Source organism: Ambystoma mexicanum, chromosome 4q (assembly GCF_040938575.1).
Source record: "Ambystoma mexicanum isolate Mex_15411 chromosome 4q, UKY_AmexF1_1, whole genome shotgun sequence".
Classification (NCBI taxonomy): domain Eukaryota; kingdom Metazoa; phylum Chordata; class Amphibia; order Caudata; family Ambystomatidae; genus Ambystoma; species Ambystoma mexicanum.
Window position 1 is genome coordinate 762,867,659 of NC_090928.1, and position 23,324 is coordinate 762,890,982.

The 23,324-nt window shown below is 44.8% G+C and overlaps 1 protein-coding gene across 1 annotated transcript in view; it reads left to right on the forward strand.

The window, feature by feature from the left end:
• The window catches only part of LOC138467288 (uncharacterized), a 5,113,521-nt gene that overhangs the window by 3,832,599 nt on the left and 1,257,598 nt on the right, over positions 1-23,324 (forward strand). The window contains exon 18 of the mRNA XM_069607285.1: positions 22,310-22,372. Within this exon, the coding sequence (XP_069463386.1) occupies positions 22,310-22,372 (63 nt within the window). The remainder of the gene's footprint in view (positions 1-22,309; positions 22,373-23,324) is intronic.

Here is a 23,324-nt window from a genome sequence, read left to right on the forward strand (position 1 = left end):
ATTTCGGCAAAGCTAATTACTTTTTTACTCTCTGAAAAATCATTTGACTCCAGGTAGGGAGCAACATCTGATTTGAGTCCTGACAAAGGAAGTGAAATGACAGGGAACATAATAAAGTCCATAGTTTTGCCCACCCTTATGCACCACAGCCTTGACAAAATTAAACAAGATCCTTACTGAGGTTTATTATGGAGCCCTGCTGAAGAATATATATGCCTTTTAAGTTAATAGCATCAATTCATCAGAGATGCAACTGATTGAGTGCCTTCTTCAGTAACTATGGATCCCTCTTCTGTAATTCTTTATCAGTTAAATGAGATGCAGGGAGATGCTAGAGACGATACACAGAACACATGGTTATATTGTAAAGCACTCAGCAGCTGAGCATAGAAAGAAAAATAAGGTGCTGTTGTCTAGACGGGTAATAGACTTTCCTATCCTTTAGCAAACAAGCAACACATTTACTTCAGTGTACTGCCGAAATGTATGACTAGGTTTTTAAAAGTGCTGCTTTGTTAATCACCTCCAAGGAGTGATGACCTGTGCGCTTCCACCCATACCCTTCCCCGGCCCCTGTGCTAGCCTCGAATACTAGTTGAAAGAGCACTGTAAAAAGTGAGCGATTCTAGTGGTGAACACTCACTGGGATATTTGCAGACGCACAATACGTTGTAAGCAAGGCATATTTAATGCCTCAACATATTATGTGCATTTTAAGAAGGTCATGACTCTGCACGTACACAATTATTTTGCAGCACATACAAGATTGTTTGCTGCATACCCCACCCTTATATCATTTTGTAGGATGATGCAGTGGGCAGTGAAACCATTTTTGTATAGCAGCGAGTTATCATATGTGTCAAGGTCTATACCCAAAGGAACTCTGAACACGATGCAGATTGTGTGAAAAGCATTCTCCTGTCTGAATATCCGGTGCCGTGATACTATGGACAAGTAATCCCAGGCATAGTCCATACCCATTATTTATTGTAGGCAAAGAAAATGATATTGCAATGTTGCTCTCCACTTATAGGGTAGCATTAGGGATGCTAAAGTAGGAGATGCTGAGCATCACATTTGTCTTCTCAAAATCCCAAGAGGGCAAATTAATATTTGATTTTAATAATGCGTTAACTTGCAAGGGGTCAGCTTCAAAGCACTTGCGTGACATATGTACAAAGAAGAGGAAGTATGGGATAATGTTACACATCCAAGTAGCCTGCTTACTTCGTCATTATCCGATATTTGAGCTAGTAGTTCGATTGTATAGTGTCGGTGACGCTTTTGGTTAAACACAATGAGCAACAGAAAGGCTGGCCCGTGAACGTTATTCATATTACAACAAACATAAAACATGTGGATGTAGGTACACGCCTGCTACACTTTCACAGAGCCAAGAGAGGAAGAGTCAAGGTTGTTTGGTAGTATCATAATGTGTTCTAGGGCAGAAGTTAGAGTCATAAGGTAAATGTGTGGTAGAGTCAAGTTTAGGAGTCGGGGTGGCGAGGGAACATTATTTGGTTAATGAGTGCAGGCATATCTTGGTTAAATTCTTCTGTTCATGGAGCCAGTTCTTCTGATTAGTTTTTAACCTCTTGTGTGTGTTTTTTGCTGTTAGAGATTTTAGGTGCTTACGGTCACCCTTGCATAATTGTGTAATGCAAATGAACAGAATATCAAGACTAGTTGCTTATTTTAAGAGAAAGAATATTTAAGTTAATTATTGTGGCTTGTGCCTTATTAAATCTTTTTGAATAGTTGAGAATTGTCTGTGTGCGCTGCTAAAAATCTTCTGAGCGGCACCCAGAAGGAAGCTGGGCAAGCGCACATGCGCACAGCTTAGAGGGAACATTGGTCACCTCTCTACCCTTGGAGTATATGCAGTTGTAATCGCCCATGCAGTATGGAGGAAAGGGGTTGGGACGTAGGCAGTAATTTAGAGTTACTCACCTTAGTGACTAACATACTCCTAGTATATTGTCCCCTTTCGTCCATACGTCCCACCCTGAATAAAACTGGTGCCATTAGGCAATGGTAATATTGTCAATGTGTCAAAGGGGACTGAGGAGTGGCGCTGGTGGGCGGAGTTAGGGGAGTGTGTACTCCCAGGGCAGTGCCCCCACGCGCCTCTAAATTTAAAGGGGAAGAAGATTTTTCGGGGTGAAAAAGGGTCAGTCTCCCGTCCCTTGAGAGGGACGCCACATGCAGTATGGAGGAAAGGGGACTATGGACTAGGAGTACATTAGTCACTACGGTGAGTAATTTATCATTTTTACAATCTTAAAAAGCTTACCAGTGGAATTGGAAGATTTATCAATCAGGGTGTTAAAGAAATTCTTTTGGTGTCCATAATTTTTAGTTCATATGATTTATTGGCATATTTCCAAGCAGTTTTGTTTTCCTCTGTTTGATGTTTCAGCCATTTAGATTTGAGGTTACACTTCTGTCTTTTTAAGTCCCCCAGTTCTGGAGTAAAGCATTTTTTGTGTCCGATATTGTCTCTTACAAGTTTGGGTCTGAGAGGGGCAAGCTTATTCAATTATCCAGCATCTTTATAAGATTGCTGGAGAAGAAAGACACCAGATGATCGGCGGATTAGAACTTTGGGTGCCTGCCATGATTGACATCAGACAATTCTGGAGATCTTGGGGGTGCACCTTTTTTAAAGTTACGACTGATGACAGTCTTTGGAGGATTAAGTGGTTTAAGAGGTGGGTCTGCAAAAAGGACCTGAAACTCAATAATATGATGGTCTGACCATATACATGGTCTAGTTCGATCTATGATAGTATTGAGGTTGTTAGTAACCACCCAGTCCAGAATGTTGTTTTTCCCTGTGGTGGGTTTGTTGTTTTGAACCTGGAAGTGGATGTTGGATAGCTTGCATTCTGACTCAATTGCTTTTTTTTGTTGCAATTTTATTAAATATGTTTTCCTCATACATCATAGACCAATGCAATATATCTTGATTTAGCTCACTAAGAACGGCTTCCTTTTCTGTGCGGGATTCCAGTCCGACTCATAATTAAAACCCAATAACCTGTACCATAGGTCTCTACTGTGCATTGGTAAAGGTTGTAAGAGGAACAATCCAAGATAAGAATGAAAAATAAACCAAACCAAAATCAACAACATAATGAAAATAAAATTCACAGTGTGGTGCAGAAACGCCAGCCACTTCCTGAAGCGCCTTTGATTGTGGCTGTAACGAGGTCAAGTGTCCTCAGTGTTTGACTCAGCTCCTATACCATGGTGTTACGCTCACCTGGTTCCCACAGGGGCGTCGATCGGACCCGGACAGCTGCAGTCTCCACCAACGTGATGCGTAGCGAAGAGATGACAATCTGGACTGGCCCACCTAATCTTGTCTGATGGACTCGTAGAAGTATTCTCCTGCAAGTGGAGAAAGGGATTTAGCCACCCGTGGACTTTAGTGATGGCCCCCCAACAGTTCTCGTTCTCCCCACTAATCACTTCCGATATCCCCTTTTGGTAACCTCACCTTATGTTTTTAAATGATGAGCTCTCCATCCTGCATGGCATGCAGGGGCGCGTGGATACCAGTTACTTCTCTGGGTTGAAGTTACTGGAGGAGTTCCGGAGGAATATTGACTCCAGTGTCTATAAAGTTCAAAGAGTTCAATATGTCCGATGTTCACTCTTGTTCCATTCCCTCGTTAGGTTGCAGCTGGGTCCAAAAGAATATTGCCTGGAGGCAGCTGATGGCGTTCAGGTAAGAGTCTGTATTACCAAACACTGTCCGGTAAAAGTTGCATGAGTTTAACTTGCTGTTTTCTCTCCCTTTATAGGTGCGGTATAGGAAGATGCGGCGAATTAAAGAATAATACCTCCGGTGGTAAAGCAGGTAAGTCTATGGTGGCAAAGAGATTGTCTTTGTCGGTTTTCTCGGTTCACCTTGTTATTCCTTTTGTTTTCCGCCCCAGGTGCTGGATTTCGACGAAGAAAATGATGGAGGCAGCGCCGAGTCGAAAGATGCGGTGGACTGGTGAGTATAACGCGGCGCTGCTGCTGGCGAAGCGACGCGTGCTGAAATAATATCCTTTCCAGGCTCGGAGATGTGCTGGGTCTGGAATCAGGTAAAGAATCAAATAATGTCCGTGATCTAACCTCTTCTCCTTTCTTTTCCTTTTGTCTAGGAGCTCCGGATTCGAGGCGGGCGTGGCAGAAGACTGGATGCTGACTTGCAGACACGGTGAGCGTCACACTGCTGGATGCAGAATAATGCGAAGCATGGGCTGCTGTTCGGGCGTGGTTTAAATAGCCTGCAAAGTAGTCCCACACATGGGCTATATCAATGAAAATGATGAGATGTCATGGGGTTTGTGATGGATAGCAGGGCTGTTGTGCCCTTTGACATATTCTATTAGGGGAGCCCCGTCTACAAGGTATTGCGCATTCGACCCTGCATTGCAGCATCAATGTTGCTCATTGCGGCCACATACCAAACCCTCGCCCTTCCAATGCTTTGCTATAACCAGCCTTGCCGCAACCAAGAAGTGGGTGATCAAACGTGATCCCTTGGCCGCCAGCCTATAATGCCCCTGCAAATCCTCATTACCCAACAGCATCAGCAGCTGCTCAAGTTCAACTTCGAACAGCAGAACCCCTTAATCTGGGCACCTACCTTCTCCCAGAACCCCTGTATCTGTTGGTATCTCTACCACATGTGAATAAAGGAGCCGGGGGAGGTTCCACAATACCAGCACTGTGGGAAGAGTTGTAAGTTCATTTTGTGAAGTCGTTCCGCGGTCAGATACCACCTACACAGTATTTTAAAACCATTTTCCTTAGGTTGAACAGCCTGAGACGCCCTGCCCACCCTTGTCCAGATATTGTACTAGGTTAGGTCGTCTATGGGTCTGCCCACATCCTCTTCCCACTTCGTCATATACCCATGTGGGGCCTTAAACCTCTTAGAATTCAGTACCCTGTACAATGATGCCAGTTTTGCTGCTCGTAGGCCACCTATAAATAGATCCTCAAAGGTGGTTGTGGTCCTTTTCCCCTAGGTTGCTACAGTGGCCTGGAACACCCAATGCCTCAGTTGAATATACCCATACCTGTCCGCATCACTCACCTGGAACAACTGTTTACATTGGTCAAAGGTGAGAAGGAGATTATCCTGAAACTGTTGTCCCAGTCTGTGTCTAGCCCCCCTCAGACCACCGAAGGAATTGGCCACCCCTCCATCCCCGCGGGGAAATCCTTATTACCCCATATCCCTGTCATGGGTGAGGGGAAAGTGGTAGTAGCATATCGCCGTACGGCTTTGTCCAAGTAGTCTAACGTAGCACACGTTGTGGGTAGCCCTCTCCTATTCATTCTTATAATTCCCAGGGAGAGCCTGCACCATTGATGCACGGGGGATCCCAAGGCTTCTTTCTCAATCTTTGCCCAGTGCTTTGGATTTTCCTCAGACACTTGGCTCTCTAAAACTGGAGCGATCTGGGCAGCGAAGAGGTAGCTCTCAATGTCCAGCACCGCTAACCCCCCTGCTATTCCCGCTGTCATAAGTGTGCACCTAGCTGACCTGGGGAACATTTTAGAGCAGATGAATTTTAAGACCTGCACTGGCAATTACCTCAGCGCCGCCCTGGTGACCCATAGTGGGAGCGCTTGAAACTTATATGACAGTCTCGGTAGTAGGGTAATCTTTATTGCTGTTATTCACAAGAAGACGAAACAGATGCAGCTACCTTGGATCTCTTGATAAACCTTTCAACATATACAAACCATGAAGACAATACAAGTGTGCACAAGGATAACCAACTGAATGAATTGTCTCAATTAACATTAGATTGTTATGAACAAACACGTTCTGAATCTCAGCTGTCATCATCCTCTATGGGGATTTCTATTGAAGATGCAGGGCTTCTGGAACAGCAAAACGATAGAATGAACCTAGATGGCTCCATAATATCAGATACTTGAATAAATGACGTCACGGTACTGCAACGAAAACTGGCCTCTCTGAAATTACCACACTTCTTAGACCCAAGAAAGTCTTCTACACGAAATACATTGAAGTTGGAAAGAATTCACGGAGACAAAGTAAAATTGATCCTTAATCGAACAAACTTGCTTTGGCTCCTTCATGCCATACCTAATCTATCTGTAATAACCACAAAAGATATCGACTTAGTTGAATTCATCAACCCAGACAAATTAGATTCAATATGGATACACTGTTGCAGTAATAAGATCTTGCGAATTATCATAACCCAAATTGAGGCTTTTCAAGTTCTGGGATTCCATCTGAGAACCATCGAATCCAACCAAGATTTGCAACATGATGACCATAATATTACTAGAGAATTATCCATGTACTCACAAATCACGACATCAAGCAGTTCCTTTTCCTTGAATACTACATACAACCAGAGGAACGCTACCGATTACCCTGTAACTGAAGAACTGAGACAAGACCAGGATATAGACTGCTATCCGATCAGGAGAGTAATGGATGACTTCTCTGGTTATTTAGATTCAACCTATGACCATCAGCGTTAGCAACCAAGTCGAGATGCTTTAACCTTGCTAACCGTTTGTTCATGGAATACGAGAGGCCATCGTCATCTTTTTGATCAAAATAGAGTAGAATTTGCAACAGCAGATGTGATATGTCTCCAGGAGACATGGCTTCCTAATAAACCGGTGTGTGACGGATTCAACATATACATGAACCCAGCAATCTACAATCAAAAAGGACGCCCGTCTTCAGGACTACTGACCTTAATTAGGATGGATTCACAGCAAAAAGAAGTTAAACATGAAATTATTAACCATTGGACTCAGATAATAATTCTTCTCCATGACTCAGACTTGAAAATCATTACTCTCAGTGATCATTTATCCAATCAGATCCAATACTTAGGTGTGCTTAATACATACTAGAATCCCCAAAGTATTGCAGATGAACTCTTCATAGATAACTTTCTCACTGCAATGGATGAAGCATCGCTCAACTACCGGGATATTAAATTTATAATTTGTGGGGACCTGAATATCCATCTCTTTTCCAACTCAGGTTTAGAACTCGATGAGTACAACCTAGAATATCGTGCATGAAGATGGTCTAAAGAGATGTTTGATCGAAACATGATACGCCTCGACGCGATTGATCATGAATCCAATCTTCCAGCCATTACATGGTCGCGAGATCAGAGCCGTGGGATCATCGACTACATACGTCGATCAGTTTCGATACACTCGCCCATACAATGTGCTGAAAACATCTATGTTGAAGACAGCGATCATTATATCCTAGTAAGAACATGGCTGACAACAAGACCCAGTTCAATCTATCTAGATCTTCCAGAGTTGGAAATAAATAATACCAATACTCGATTGAAATTAACGACAATGCAAACTAAACAACTCCCGATTATCTTCCACTCTACTCAAATGGAAGACACAAAGAAATTGAACTATGAATGGGTATTACATACTTTACAACAGAAAACCAACAACAAGAAATCGATGCCGTCACTCGAGCGCAAGCACGCTTATTACTCCACAATAGCTGCGAAGAAGAAAGAACTAAAGAAACTGATAAAACAACCTAAAAAAGGGCCCTACTTAACTCAGAAGCTTCAAATTAAAAAAGCCAAACAGAAATTTTAAAATTGGACCAAAAACAACGAGATGATCATGGAACAACACGATGCAGAGTCCATGTTGAGAGCATTAGGACCGGGTAACACCCGAGACTTATGGAAACTCTTGAACTATTCAAAGCAGCAAGGGGCCATCCTCATCTCTGAAGTTTCTGAAGAGAATTGGAAATCACACTTTCAGTCACTTTATAAAAAACGCCCCAATGGAAATGGAGAAGACCTACCTCCCTTCGACTCCACATGGTCACTTGATTGGACCTATGTTGACATCATTGAAGCAATTAACAAGCTAAACGTATCAAGAGCGCCAGGGCCAGACGGCCTGACCAACTGTACCATCAAAAAAGATCCAGAGACATGGGCCTCATTATTTTCACAAATTCTGGTCCTAATAAATAAAACAAAAAGCATACCTTGCTCCTGGCAAAGAGCTGTATTGATACCTATCTACAAACAAGGCCCGTCTGATGAGCCTACAAACTATCAACCTATTGCCCTTTTGGATCCCCAGGGCAAAATGTTTGCAAATTTACTCTTACAGCAGCTCAATAAATGGGCAGCAGGAGCACAAAGGCATGCGATAAGACAGACCGGATTTATGAAATATCTTAGCACGACGACTAATCTGTTCATTCTGAATTTGATAAAACATGAATCATTCAGAGCTAAAACACAGACGTATGCTGCTTTCATTGATCTTCATTTGGCCTTTGACAAAATCAACAGAAACTTGCTATCGGCAAAATTTATTAAATGGGGCAGTCCACAACACATCATAGAACCAATTAAACTTTTGTACTCAAATACTGAAATTCGTATCAGACTATCTAAAGCCAGCCTTGTATCCCAGTCCATTAAAACATGGCATGGGTTAAAACAAGGCTGCCTGCTAGCAGCCGCACTTTATAATCTCTTCACCTCAGACCTTGAAGTTTCAGTAGCTTCTCCCCTAACAAATCCTCCGAAATTGAATTCGATAGTGATTTCAACAATGCTTTACGCAGATGACGTGTTATTCTCAAAGACTCCTAGAGGATTACAACTTGCTCTGAACAACATTGCTAGCTACATGATTACCAACGAATTAGATATTAACATAAAAAAAAATAAAGTGATTGCTCTTACTACCGAAACAAGTTCTGTATCCAAACGATCCTCTTTCCAATTGAACAGAGAAAATATCATCCAAGTTAAAACCTTCAAGTACTTAGGAATGTGGATCAATCAGTCCAAAACTGAAGAACCATGGGCGACTCATCTAATAACCAAAGCAAGAACACTAGCACCTCAAGGGTCAATCATCCACAAAAAATGTGGAAAGTTTTCAATAAATCACATCCTTCTTTTTTACAAGCAGAAAGCAGTTCCCATCCTTACGTATGGGGCAGAGACCATGATCAACCTCTCCGATGATATATGGAATAAACATGAACGCATTTTTTGGTCAAAAGTTCTCTCTCTACCTAAGGCGGTCCCTGCCGCTCGTATTAGATTTGAATTGGGTCTTCAATCATTGAACTCAATAATAAAGTGGAAGCAACTTGACCTGCTCAGAAAACTTTTGAATACTGACAGTATCCCCGCATGGGACATAGCCTGTGCCAATTCATCAAACATTAATGCGGTAGCGTTGAATAAATGGAAAGATTTCGTCCAAGCACAAAGGAGGGACAATGAGATTTCGATGGACACTCTGCTTTATAGGCCACAAAAAGCCAAATTGAAAGTAGCAAGACTTGATTGGCTTAGAACTCAAGTCATCAAAAACCAGTACAAACTCACGCTGAACTGTTCAAGTGATATCAGAGCCATAAACGTATTACCACCGTATCTCAAAATGTTTCCAGACCGTCTAATTAGGGATTTATTCCTTTGGCTAAAATTCAATATTGTACCCACACAAGAAATCAATGGAATTTGGAATCGATCCGTGCCTCGCAATCAGTGTGTCGATTTTGCAAAGAAAAGGACTCCATTGAAACAATATGCCATCTTCTCATGGAATGTTCTGCTCTTACAACACAATGCATTGTAATCGCACAACTATATTTAAATTCCTCAAGAATGCTGAACCCTGACGAACGTTGGTCTCTCATATTATCTGGAAATAATAGATGAATGATTACAGCTGTGATACGTTTTTGGCTTGACATAATTTGCCAAATCTAATTCAAAGTGACTTTTTTGTTTGATGAATGTAATGTTATTGACCTGTTTGGGGTCTTCCCCTTCCTTTCTTTCTTTTTATTTGTATTCCTTAGAAGAATTATAACTGTAAGGTTTAATTTTATAAACCAATGACATTTAAAAAAAAAAAAAAAATTGCTGTTATTCTACCCAGCCACGAGATCTCCTCTGCCCCCCCATCTCCCCAAGTCCTGCCTGGCTCGTGCCAGCAATGACGGAATATTTGATGGATATAGGTCGGCGTAGCTCACAATGAGATGGACTCCTAAGTATTGCATTGAGTGTGAGGCCCAAGTGAAAGGAAAGTTAGATTTCAGGCGCTCCACTGTCTCCCTTGATTCTGTGATATTAAAGATTGTGGATTTCGAATATTTGAAACCTGATGCCTCCTGAAACTTGTCAAGTAAAGAGATGATGTGTGGCAAAGAGGTCAGGGAGACCCGCATGAAAAACAATAGGTCGTCGGCATAGAGGACCAATTTATGGTGGTACCCCGCTACCTCAACCCCCTTTATGTCCGCCGAGGAGCGCACCAGGCAGGCCAACGGCTCCACCACCAAGGCTAAGAGGAGGCGGGACAACGGGCATCCCTGCCGGGTCTTCCTCCGCAGCTTCACCGGACCTGTCAGGATCCCATTCACTTTGATTTGGGTAGAGGGGAGAACAAAGTTGGCCAATATCAACTTGCTAAACCATGGGCCGAACCCAAACCCAGCTAGAAACATGGGCAGATATCCCCAGTCCACGCGGTCGAATGCTTTTTCGGTGTTGATCGAAAAAAGGGGCAACGATTGCTTGTGCCGCCGCACCTAAGCCATGAGGTCCACCGTCTGTCGAACATTGTCAAACGTCGGCTGGGGACAAACCATGTCTTGCCACTACTGCCGAGAGTACCCCTCAAAACGTGTAGCCAGTATTTTTGAAAATATGCAGGCATCATAGTTTAGGACTGCTATAGGTCTGTTTGAGGAGCTCTACGTGGGGTCTTTCCCTGGTTTGGCAATCAGTGTCAGTGTTGATTCCCCCATTGTCGGGGTAATAGACCAACTCACATGAAAAGAGTTGAACACTTCAGCCATGTGGGGGGCAAGGTCACCAGAGAATGTTTTATACAACATGGCCGTGTACCCATCTGGCCAGGGGGTATTGTTATCGGCAAGGGCTCTAATAGCTTGCGTGACCTCCTCTGTCGATATGGGGGATTCCAATGTCTGTTTGTGTGCGTCAGATATTTGGGGAAGGGAAGAGTCCGCTAGAAACCTGTCCTGTGTCGGGCCCTGGAGAGGGTCCACTGCAAACAGTTATGAATAGAATTGGGTCAGTAGGTCAATTTTAGCTGACTCCCCGCTATGTAATTGGCCCTGGTCGTCTCTCAAGTCCCCTATTGTTGTACTATTCCTCTGGGCCTGAAGTTTATAGGTTAATACCCCAGACGCCTTATTCGAAGTGCTGTAATAGAAATGTTTCATCTTGAACAGCTTGTGAGAGATATCGTCTGCCCATAAAGCTTTTTTTTTTTATTATTATTTATTCGTTTTGTTTTTACATGAAAAACCTTTACAAAAAACAAGAAGAAAGAAAACACTCCTTAAAACAAGAAAACAGAAAACAGAAAATCGAAAACAGAAACCTGAAGAGTGAAGACCCAGAAAAAAACTCTGAGAATAACCAGGGGCGACCTAGCTGAGACTGGGCGAGGCCATCATTATGCTTCTATCGTCTGCCCATAAAGCTTTTAATTCTGCCCTTGCCACCTGCAGCTGCCTATATGTCTTCCGCGTCCCATCTAGTTTATATTGGGCTTCCCAATCTTTAACCAAACCTTCAGCCTGCACCATCCGTGCCGTGATGACTCTCTTCCCGGGCCGAGGCCAAGCTAATCAGCTCTCCCCTCAGTGTAGGTTTCATTGCCTCCCACACCCCGGTTAGGGCCACATCCCCTGTTAGATTCTCCAAGAAAGTGTTGGGTTATCCTCTCTGTAACGGTGGTGCACACTGCCTGGTCAGCTAGCAGGGAATTGTTTAGTTTCCAACCCATGGATTTCCACCCCGTTAGCCCATATCCACCCAGTGTCATGATTATAAGAGCATGGTCAGACACATGAGTTATCTCTATGGTGGCTAAGGTTATTCCAGGGAGCAGGGGGATAAATACCAAGAAGATCCTGGAGTAGCTCTGGTGGACACAGGAAGAGTGTATGTAATCTCTTTCCTGGGGGTGTAACTGTCTCCATACATCCACAGTCCCATATCCCCTATTGCTTTTTGGAGGGCTGGCACTTTAGCCTCTTTTACGGGGGATATTGGGCCCGTCCTGACCACGCTCACCTCCAGAACCACATTAAAGCCCCCCCACTGGAATAGGTGGGAGTAAAACTGATACTGGTGTTGATTAGGGCCATATATTGAAACTAAGGTTAGATCCCTACCTACCACCCGCAGTGTCTGCTCGATGTATCTGCCCAATGGGTCCCTTAGTAGCTCACTCCGCTCGAAGTGAAGAGAGCCCGCTCTAAGAATCGCGACTCCCCCCCTTTTTTTGGGCGAGAGACGTGACATATTGGTGGGGGTACCAGCGAGATCTTCTCAATCACGGCCAATCTTGCTGCAACAAATTAGTCTCCTGGATCAGGGCTATGTCTGCCTTCAGGTCGACTAGTTTAGACAGCACACTCTTCCTCTTCCTTGGCAAGTTCAGCCCCTGGACATTTAGGGATACTACTTTCACATCCACCTTCCCCATATAGTCCTAAATGTGAGGGCTATGGCAGCAACATCAACCTCACCCATTGCTCCTCTCCTCCATTTCCGTGCATGTCCCTGTTTGCCCTGGCCCCCCCTGACCCTGGCCAGTCGACCAATGACATCAGGATCAATTACTGAATAGTGTTCCACTGAGCTGCCCCAACACCAAAAAGTAAGAAAAATAAAATAAAAAATAAGAACCACAAACAAACACTTCTGAACCGTAACTACCCTGTGCAGGGTAACCATCAGGCACCTTGCCTGAATGAGCGCGTGCAATCCTAATGCTCTTTTAGGTGCTTAAGAACATTTTATAGTTGGCAAAATACATCCTGTGCAACTTCTGCCAGCCGCACTTCTTCGTAGCTCCTGAGCGCCTCGTTATTCCTCGTTTCATTGAACCGCCCATTCCCCTGGTATGGTGGCTCGCGGCGGGCCTTCTGTGTTTGGGCTCCTTTCCTGTCTGTCCACAGAGGGCCAGCGCTGTTCCTTCCTCCTACTTTTCCTCAACTGGGACTGGGTCCAGGTAGACGATGAGGGGCCCTGAGAGCTATCGTCCGGCAAGTGCAGGTCTGGTTCCTGTATCTTGAGAGTCTCAACCGCTGCTCAGAGGGAGGCAAATTGGTGTTGGACACCATCCTGTTGAAACATGATGCGGAAGGGGTACCCCCACCGATAGCGAATCCCTGCCAGGTGGTTTGGGGACGCATAAGCCTCCGCCTTCGGATTGTCCCTTGCGAGAGATCCTGGAACAGTTGAAGGTATGCCCCTTTGTACTCTAAGGTGTGTTGTTCTCTAGTTCTCTGAAAGATCAGTTCTTTGGTTCTGAAGAAATGGACTCTCGTCAAGACATCCGAGAGAAGGTTCTCTAGTGTTTGGAAATTTGGGTAGACTCTGTGCGTGCGGTCTAACGTACGGTCGACTCCTTCATCGCCTAGTATCTCCTGGAACAGCCCTTTGATATACTCTTCCAGCTTGTGTACCTTGACCTCCCTAGGCACTCCTCTGACCCGTATATTGTTCCTTCAGGAACAATTCTCCATATCTTCTTGTTTCTCCTCTGAAGCTTGCCTATACACCTCTAATGCTGCCATTCTCTGCTCTAGCTGGTCCTGCGTATTCGTCTGGTCGCAGAAGGCTGTCTCTAGCTCACCCAGTTTGGCTTCATTGTGCACCACTTTGCAGGGTAGGTCTTGGAAGGAGCTTTTCAGTTCCTGCATGGTAGATGCCATCTCTTTTTGTATAGACTGGAAAAGGGGTACAATATCCCCTCTCGTGGCGGGCTGAGTCTCATCTTCTCCAGCCGGGGGCGAGTCGGATGCAGACTTAGCCTGCTGAAGCATGTCTTTGATGGACGGGGCTGGCTTGTCCTTGGATTTTCCCGGCTTCATCTTGTGCATGGAGGGGCAGAGGTGAAGGTGCAGTGAAAGGGCTCTGTTGAGTTTGAGGACATAGACCACCGCCCTTCGCTGGTTCTTCTTACTGAAGTCCGGCCCTGGTTCTCGCTCACTCACCTAGCGCTGACGGCTTAGCTCGGCTTGTCACTTCAGAGCTGACCAGTGGAAGACTGCCTGCTCCGCTGCCCCCAAAGTAACGACCACTCTTGTCCAGAGACCCCCGGGTGGGCAGCCCACCAGGAATTCTGCTCTCTGTTGGGGTGTAGTTCAGGATTCAATCCGTGCCTATCTGCTGGGAAATGCCATCCTCTCAATCTGATTTGTAGGCAGGCTCAGTGTAACTGCTGCAGCTGCTCCTTCTTATTACTGATAGAGATTTGCATCTTGTAGACCAGTGTCAGTCCCATTGCCTATGGCTCAGCCACATGGTGTGCTGTCCCTAGCGGAGCCCCCCTACTCCTGGCGCTTATTCTGTGTACTCTGGCCACCGAGCTCTGTTTCTCTCATGTGACTACTGCTGCTGTGATTGTGCTCTGTCTCCCTCATACGGTTGCTGCTGCTGTATTATTGCACAGTGTCCATGTGAGCCGGGCAGTGGGAGGGCTAAGAGTCCCCTACTGCCGCTGCTGCTTTGCCCGCCGGAGGGTGGGAGAACCCAGCCGACCGACTTGCAGTGTTTCTACCGCTCTGTATCGCTTCAGGGGAGGGGAGAGATTACCGTGTACCGCGGTGCTGAGGTATTGAAGCGAGGAAGGAGCAGTCTGCTTCCTCTTACCCGCTTGCTATCCCAGACACCAGGATTGCACTGCTCCCTTCGCGAGGGAAAGTGTTCCTGTGGTGGGTGTCAGCTAGTTCTCCTCAGGCCGCTTTAGCGCTTTAGGTGGGGGGAGCCAACCTCACCTGTGCCCGGAGGGGGCTGCCGTACCAGTTCCGCCTCTTCACAGGTCTACTGGGCAGCACCAGCGGCCCAGCCACGATAAAGCTCACGACTCCGGGGCACTACCGCAACGGCTGAATCGCTCCTCCTACGCAACCTCTGGTGCGGCCGCCATTTTTGCTCACTGCTGAGGCTGGGTTATCGGGCCACAAGTCCGCCCTTACTTCATGACTCCCTCACTTCAGAACACCCCGAAAATTCGCCTGCACATTCCCCTTATGTTCGTATGTGCGGTGCCTGGTGTTACGCTTCAAATCGGTGCTGCTTAGAGGTTGATTCCGTTGTTTTCTCGGCTTTGGGCTGCTGGAGTTAACGGGCTTACACCGCCATCAGCCACCAGCGACCAGCCACGCCACGCCCAGCCCGATTTGGGCCAACAAGGGTATTGAGAGTGTGAATGATTTCTTCATTAAAGTCGGACATGGATGATGGTGGCTGGTAGATTAAAACAAATTTGATACAGCAATGGTGTGTTCGATTCATTTTTAACTAAGATAATCTCGCATCCTTGACAGGAACAGGAAGAGGAGAAGAGGCCCAATTCAGTTTTGGCAATGAACGACACTCCACCTCCGTGGCCTTGGTCACGATTTTTACAGAAGATTGTAAACCGCACAGGGACTGTAATATCAATCATTGGGCCACTGGTATCCGAGATCCATGTCTCAGTGAGGCACAGTAGGTTTAGGTCAAAGTCAACTATCAAATCATGAATATCTCGGGCATGATTATTAAGGGATCTGGTGATGAGGAGAGCCATTTTTAAGCTTTTCTTATTTCCGGTAGGGAGGGGTCTGGTATTTACAGTGGTTATCTTAGACTTAGGGTATGGGAGTAATTGTGGTTCTCCTTTTTGTGAGTCAGCGGCAGTCGGTCCTAGTTTGACCTGAGGCGAGACCAGCAGGCGAGAGACCGTTCTTCTAACTGATGACTCGGTGGGTAGGAGAACATCACTGTGTGTAATAATTGTAGGGGTTATTGATTGTACTGCTGCAACCGTGGCAGGGTTTAGCAGAGGGTGAGTGGCGTTGTTTGATGAGTGCCCTTTAACATTGTCTGTCAGTGGAAAAAGAGAATTCGGGGCATCAAGTTTGGTTGTTTTAAGCTTGTTGATGAGGGCAAGGCGGTTGGCATGTAATAACGCCAGTGACAATGATTCTTTTGGGTGGAAGCCCTTTATTGACCAAGAAGCAAAATATTGTGAATGGTGAGTTAAATATGCAAGCGTAGTGACAAGGCTCTGAGCCGTTACCTGTGCGAGGTAGGAAGTAAACGCACGACCGCCGATCCCGTCGATGACTGGTGAAGACCGGCTTGTTCCTGGTGCGCTGACGCTGGTGCACCTGGTCACAGGACAAATAGACAGCTGGGCAGATGGGAACTGGAGTTTCCCGCCCTGTAGCCACTTGACAGAGGAAGAGCGTCGAATTAGGTGGTGAATATGCTGTTTTATACAAACAGAAATATGTCTCACGTACACACTTCAATGGAAGTTTTGCATAGTACAATTATGATATATAAATCACAGTTTTAACTGGCAAATAGCTTTCAATCTGAATAGCATTATTCAGCAGGATGTTTCAGCACAATTCAAATAATTCTGACTGGTAAATTAGCATTCAATCTAGCTTGCGTTAATCAGCCCGATGTTTCAGTACAATTCAAACAATTCTGTTTCTATATTAATCTTGCAGATCTAAATCGTGTTAAAGACTAAGTGTAACATCCTGACTCAGAGTTGTTTAAGCAACTACAATAAGCAGTAAATATTCTAGCAAGAACAAAATATGTGTCAAGAAAGCTTAACATGTGGGATGAAAGTAGAGGGGACCAGCATCAAATGCCTGGGGGTACACTTGACTAAGGACCTAGCTAACCTATTTAACTTTACCCCCATACTAGATAACATTAAGGCAGATCTGATACAGTGGGAATCGTCGGTCCTTTCGTGGTACAGGCAAATGACCTTGATAAAAAATGAACGTTTTACCCCGCCTTCTTTACCTCTTAATGGCACTTCTAGTAGTCCTACCAGAGGGATTCTTTACTGACCTGAACGCAGCAGTTTCTAAGTTTATATGGGGTAACAAAAAAGTGAGAATTAAAAGATCTACCTTGTCTCTTCCCAGGAAAGAGGTAGGCTTCGGCTTCCCGGACTTCCAGGGATACTACCGGGCCGCGCAGTTGAGGGTCACGTTTGAACATATGAGGGAGGATCAAGGACTTTCTGGATGTTTTTGGAAGACCTAGACACACACCCGTGAAAGGTCATGGACTACCTCTAGGCCCCGCGAAAAGATATCCCTCTCAAGCTGAGGTCTCACCAGACCCTGGGTGTGATATGGATGTTGTGGCGGAAGCGGAGAGCGACCGTGGCCCTGTCCACATGGCCCTCCCCTCTAATCTCAGTCTGGCGACCTCAAATAGGCCTGCATAGGCAAACTTTAAATTCACACAGTAATGGTCAGACAGGGGAGGTTGGATCGAGCGGGTCAGTTTTTCCACCAGGGACTCTTCAAATCCATAGAGAAGCTTCAGACCGCCTTGCTGTCGCTGAAGATCCCGGTTTTCGACTACCTGAGGTTGAAAGGGATCCGCATGGATCCCAAATGGAAGGGATTACTAGCAAGGTAGCTCACACCCTTTGAGAAAACCCTGAGCTCGGCCCCGGATAAGAAAGGGATGGTCTCACGACTGTATAAGGCCACAAACAGGGCAGACTTGGGGGGGAGGCAGAAATGTAAAGTTTTATGGGGATACATAACGAAACGTGAAATTGGAGAGGAAGAATGGGTCCGGATACACAAGATAGCTTTCCACGGGAACCTGTTCACCTTCACTATGGAACATAACTTTAAGCTTCTTCAAGAGTGGCATAGGGATCCCCTCAAATTGTCTAATATGTTACCCCAGACCTCCCCTAACTGCCCTAGATGGTGCAGCCAATTTGGGTCTTTCTCACATATGTGGTGGGGCTGGCCGAGAATCAAAGTGTTTTGGGCGGAGGTTCTAAGCTGGATCAAAGAGGTGTCAGGGGTAGTAACTTGGGCAATGGACCCCCTCCAGATACTCTTGGTACTCCCCCCTCTCTTCAGGTTGGAGCCCAGATTACCAAGACCCATAGAGACAATGCTGAGAGCATCCCGAGTCATGGTAGCACAAATGTGAAAGGGGGAGCTCATACCGTCAAGAATGGATTGGGAAAGGACATTTCAAGGCATGGTAACCATGGAAAAGCTAATGGCCATAGTGAATGACAGGCTGGGACAATTCCAAGAGGAGTGGGCTGGGGTGGGGTGTTGATGGGAGGAGACGTGGTCGGGAGTGAGGTCCCTACGGAACTGGAGGCGAGCCAAACACAATAGGACAGGAAGTAACAACAGGGGAAGGAGATACGTCTGAAGAGGTATCCAGTGGGACGGGGGCGGTGGATAAAGTCGGTACCCACTGAGTGACTTTGAACTTGGAACTGTGGTGAGACGAACCTGTCAACGCATATTGTAACCAGTGCTAAGAAACTTTACTGAGAAGGGGGTGGGAGTAGGGAATTATAACAGTTGTCAATTTTAAAAAGAGTTGTGGTTTGATGTAAAAAACGGAAAAATGGCAATAAAGAACACAGTAAAAAAAAAAAGCTTAACAGTTGCTATTTTCCTTTTAGGACCGGCGAAGACCGGCTTGTTCCTAGTGCACCAGCGCTGGTGCGCCTGGTCACAAGATATATAAGACAGCTGGGGCAGATGGGAACTGTAGTTTCCTCTTGACAGAGGAAGAGCGGCGAATTAGGTGGTGAATATGCCGTTTTTTACAACAACAAAATATGTCTCACATACACACTTCAATGGAGGTTTTGCACAGTACAAGTAAGAGATATAAGTCACAGTTTTGACTGGCAAGGAGCTTTCAACCTGAACAGCGTTATTCAGCAGGATGTTTCAACACAATTCAAACAATTCTGACTGGTAAATTAACATTTAATCTAGATAGCGTTAATCAGCTGTATGTTTCAGCACAATTCAAACAATTCTGTTTCAATATTAATCTTGTAGATCTAAACCGTGTTAAATGCTAAGTGTAAAATCCTGACTCAGAGTTGTTTAGGCAACTACAATAAGCAGTAAACCTAGGAAAGAGAAAATGCGTGTCAAGTTTTGGGGAGATGGGGCAAATACTAGAGGGACCTGGCCTGTAACTTGGCTGGGGGTGCGTCCGGTCCATCTCTGTAATGGCAGACAAAGGAAGATAGTAAAATCACTGCGTAAGCCCGTCCTCACATGCAGCTTGATGTTTAGGAATTGGTGATTGGGAGGAATAGAGTTAACAAGCCCTCATTGGATTACATGGTGGAATGCAGCAAGAAAAAACATTCAGTGATGAGGCATATTTATGCAACTGCCAATGCCATACTAAGCAGATACCCTGCTGCTTAAAACCCCTTTCCCCTTCCTCTTCTCTGAGGTAATGGTTTCAGATATATTGTGGTGGCAGCAAAACCAAGTACAGAGAATAATGTCGACCCGGGCAAGAAAAATCCAGCTAGATGGGCGTAACTGCTGATTTTCACACCATAGACCGAATGGCGGTGGTGGAGAAAAATCCCCCTGGCAATTCCACCCAAGATGTGGTTTTGGGAGTTTTGCTGTGGTTGCATGAACAGTTTGGAAAGGGATCAGAGTGGGCACCAAACCTCAAAAGCAATCAATTTCGAAAAATAAATAACAGTCAATAAATTCAAAGTATAGTTCAAGGTATAAGCAGCCCTACAGTACCTCTACAGTACCCCAATCGGCACAATTGGATGTATACAGAACAGAAAAAACAGATGGTATTTGATCAACCTTCTGGGATGTCTTACCGAACCCTTAATGTGAGCATGCATTATCAAAGCGAATCTGCTTTGGTCTGTTTTTTTGAATGAACACTTTGGCCATTTCAGAGGCACAACACATTCTATAAAAAGGGGGACATGTTCAAGTACCTAATGCAAAAAGAGGTGTCTTACCAATAGACTTGTGCCACATGGGCACATGGGGAGCAGGAATTGGGGGTGATTTTGATCAGCTAGATGAGAGGTATGATGTGCCAGAAGCTCACTGTCTCCCGAGCCCTGGTTCTCTCGAAGCTGGACTACTGTAACAGCCTCTATCTTAATCTGCCTGCCTCCACTCTCCGCCCTCTGCAACTCATCCAGAACAGAACTGCGAGACTTGTCCTTGGCCTCAAGCCCAGGGACCGTATCTCTCCAGGACTGAAATCTCTACACTGGCTCCCAGTGGCTGCGAGGATTAAGTTCAAAACCCTCTGCATTGTCCACAAGGCCTTCTGGGGCCTGGGGCCTAAATACCTTCAACTCTCTCTTCCTAAATATCTTCCTTCCCGAGCCCTACGCTCATCCGTCTCCAACTCCCTCAGGGTCAGCCGCTTCTCGAAGCAACGAGCTGGGGGTAGATCTCTCTCCGCGGCAGGGGCCTCCCTCTGGAACAGCCTTCCTGCCTCCCTGAAACTTGAGGAGAACCATCTCCGGTTCCGGAAGCACCTCAAAACCTTCCTCTTCACTTCTGCTTTCTCTCTCCCTCTCCCCTGCTAAATTCTTCACCTAAACTGCACTGATTCTGCAACTGGGCCACTCTCACCGACCTCGGTCCTGGGCCCAGTCACTCTTCACTTGCACTGCCTCCCTGGCAACCCCCTGCACTGCGGGACTGTCTCTGTATCCCTACAGCCTCCCCCCCCCCAGCACTTGTCTGCACTTACCTTGCACTTGCCACCAGATGGCCCTATTTATTCATTATTTTATTTCTATTCTACTTATTTGTACTGCACTCCCCCCCTCCCTTCCCCTTGCACTTTTTCCCTTCCCCCTACCCCTGCACTTGCGCGGTCTGAATGACACCTGGCCTAGTAGGATCGTTGTCTGTCTTCCCCTTGTTCCCCCCTCCCTGCCTCGTCGCGCCTTGAAACACTTGTGTATAGGCGCGTTACAAATGCCATATCATATATCATATCATATCATATCCACCAATTAAACTGCGCCAACAAAACCTTTGTTCACCCCTTTCCATAACAATATGAGGGAAAAGCTATGGGAACTGGGAGAACAGAAAAAGAAGGCCAATGGCAGAGTTAAATCTGTGGTAAAACGAATTGAGGGCAGTGGTGGTCAGAACAAAAAGAAGAACAACATTCTTAGTAGTGGATAAAAAGGGCAGATTGTATGGCTGTTCTAATGTTGATTGCAACAACTGCCATCAAGAAAAGAAATGTAGTTAGGAAATGAAAAGTCGAAAATCACGCTGCTATCAATGTCGGAAGAAAAATGAGGGAGAGCATTTGTGAGGGAAATTAAGAGGAGTGAGAGGACAATCATAAAGGGAAGGTGTAGGAAAAAATAGAATTGCATCATTGAATAATTAGGATGTAAGGAATGGGTGCGCACCCACAGCTTTATAGTAGACGGAAAATATTGCAAATATCTTGCAACATGAAATATTCTCAATACCTCTTCCTTTACCCCAGTCTCACATGAAACACTAAACAGCAAACACTTGTATCGGCAGTAGAATGATGTAAAGGGACAAAGCAGGGCTCAGCAATCCCTGGTACTCCATGGTGATGTTGGCCCACTGCTCCAAAACGATGGACTGGACATATCATCAGACTTCTTAAGATGCCAAGGGACACCAGGATGATCCTAGCAGCAGCAGGCCCAATAATGCACAGGCATGACAGTGAAACATGTTTGGCTCTTATCTATTAAGTGAATGGCAAAGTCAATTTTGTAAAAACGATGCGCATGATTTATAACTGATGTCTTAATCATCTTTATTATAAGGCTGAACGTGGCTACCTTGTTGTGATCTATTTTGTGCGTTTCTGCTACCTATTCTTAATATTGTTTCAGTTACATTGGACAATCAAAAACATCTATTGAAATGTATCTTTGAGAGTAGAAACACCAGTAACTGAGAGGTTTTGTATTTCTGTGTAGTGAGGGATAGAATTTCTCTGCCATCCACATTGAAAAACCTACCCAAGAGGCCAAAATGTTACATGCACACTGACTGACTGTAATGTTGGACATTTTAGACAACCAAAGCATGAAAAACATTCCATCCTCCACAATGACTGAAATGTTCATGTTCCAGGCAGGCTTCTGCCTCTCCGATTGTGCCGAGAAGGTGCTTTTATCCTGAATACTCTAACAGGGGAGCTCACAGTGGATTGTCTGCTGATTACACGATCCACTTTCACTGCACTCCTGGCATCAATTTCGCCCACCACTATTTAAATAGCTCAACCTACCAGTCTTTCCCATAGATACTACAATGGCTGAACTATTTAATGTGCCTACTGTAATTGCATGATTCATCAATATTTTATCATTTTATTCTGTATTTTTATTTCAGATTTACCATCTAAAAAAAAGGCCCTTTATGCACGCCCTACAATTCTAAAGAATAGAAAACTGCGTAAGTACAGAAAAAAATAAGGGAATTTTGTAAAACCATTTGGTTAGAATAATAGAAATTAGTCTAGTTAAATGTTTTAAATGTAAATGGAATTTCATGTACAAAATCTTCCTTTTGCCTTTCCTTACATCAGCATGATTTAATAATTAGAAAAAAAGATGGTTCTGTTTTGAAATATTCTAGATTGTGCGTATATTGAAAAGCAACTTTCTTTTAATATTTCCAGCTCCAGACTCTCCGCCTTAGAAACAAAATACTCATGATTTCTAAAGGGATTAATAAGAATAATTTGCATAGCCGAGGGAGTGGTGGAATGATACACCTACATGTATAGTCTTCATTATAAGGCTTCTCTTAATACTAAAGGGGTCATATTTGATATTTGGAGCTTTGTCTCCTGCCTATGTTCATTGCCTGTACTGTACGCATCACCAATGTTTACAGTCCTATTTAATGTACACCTGGTAATCCTGTTTAACATTTTAAGGGAATTCCCTGTCTTATGATGATAGTATTTGAGGATACATTAAGGTTTCAGAAGGAAGGAGAGAATTTGTAGATTTACTGCAGTGCTTGGATGCTACATTAAATTGAACGAGAAGTCGCTTCCTCCAGTACAATAGTCTTGTTATGGTCAAGTCTTCATTGATCTGGATGGTAAAGTCATGTTGAACATGTAGCAGCAGAAATTAGGCTTTTACGCTGATTGTCAACTCAAAACCAGGTTTAGAAGATATAGCTGGAAGAATTAAAGACAAATTTAGGACAGGCAAGATAGTTAACATGGGTCTGGGTGCCTAAGCAGAGTTAAAGTATATTACAAGTCCTCTGTGAACCACTGCACCGCCACCTATATTCCAGCTCTGTATACACCTTCTCACCAAGGATTAAGGCAGCACGTAGGTACCTCTTTCAAATTTCTCTTTACACAGAGATGCAATATACTTTAATT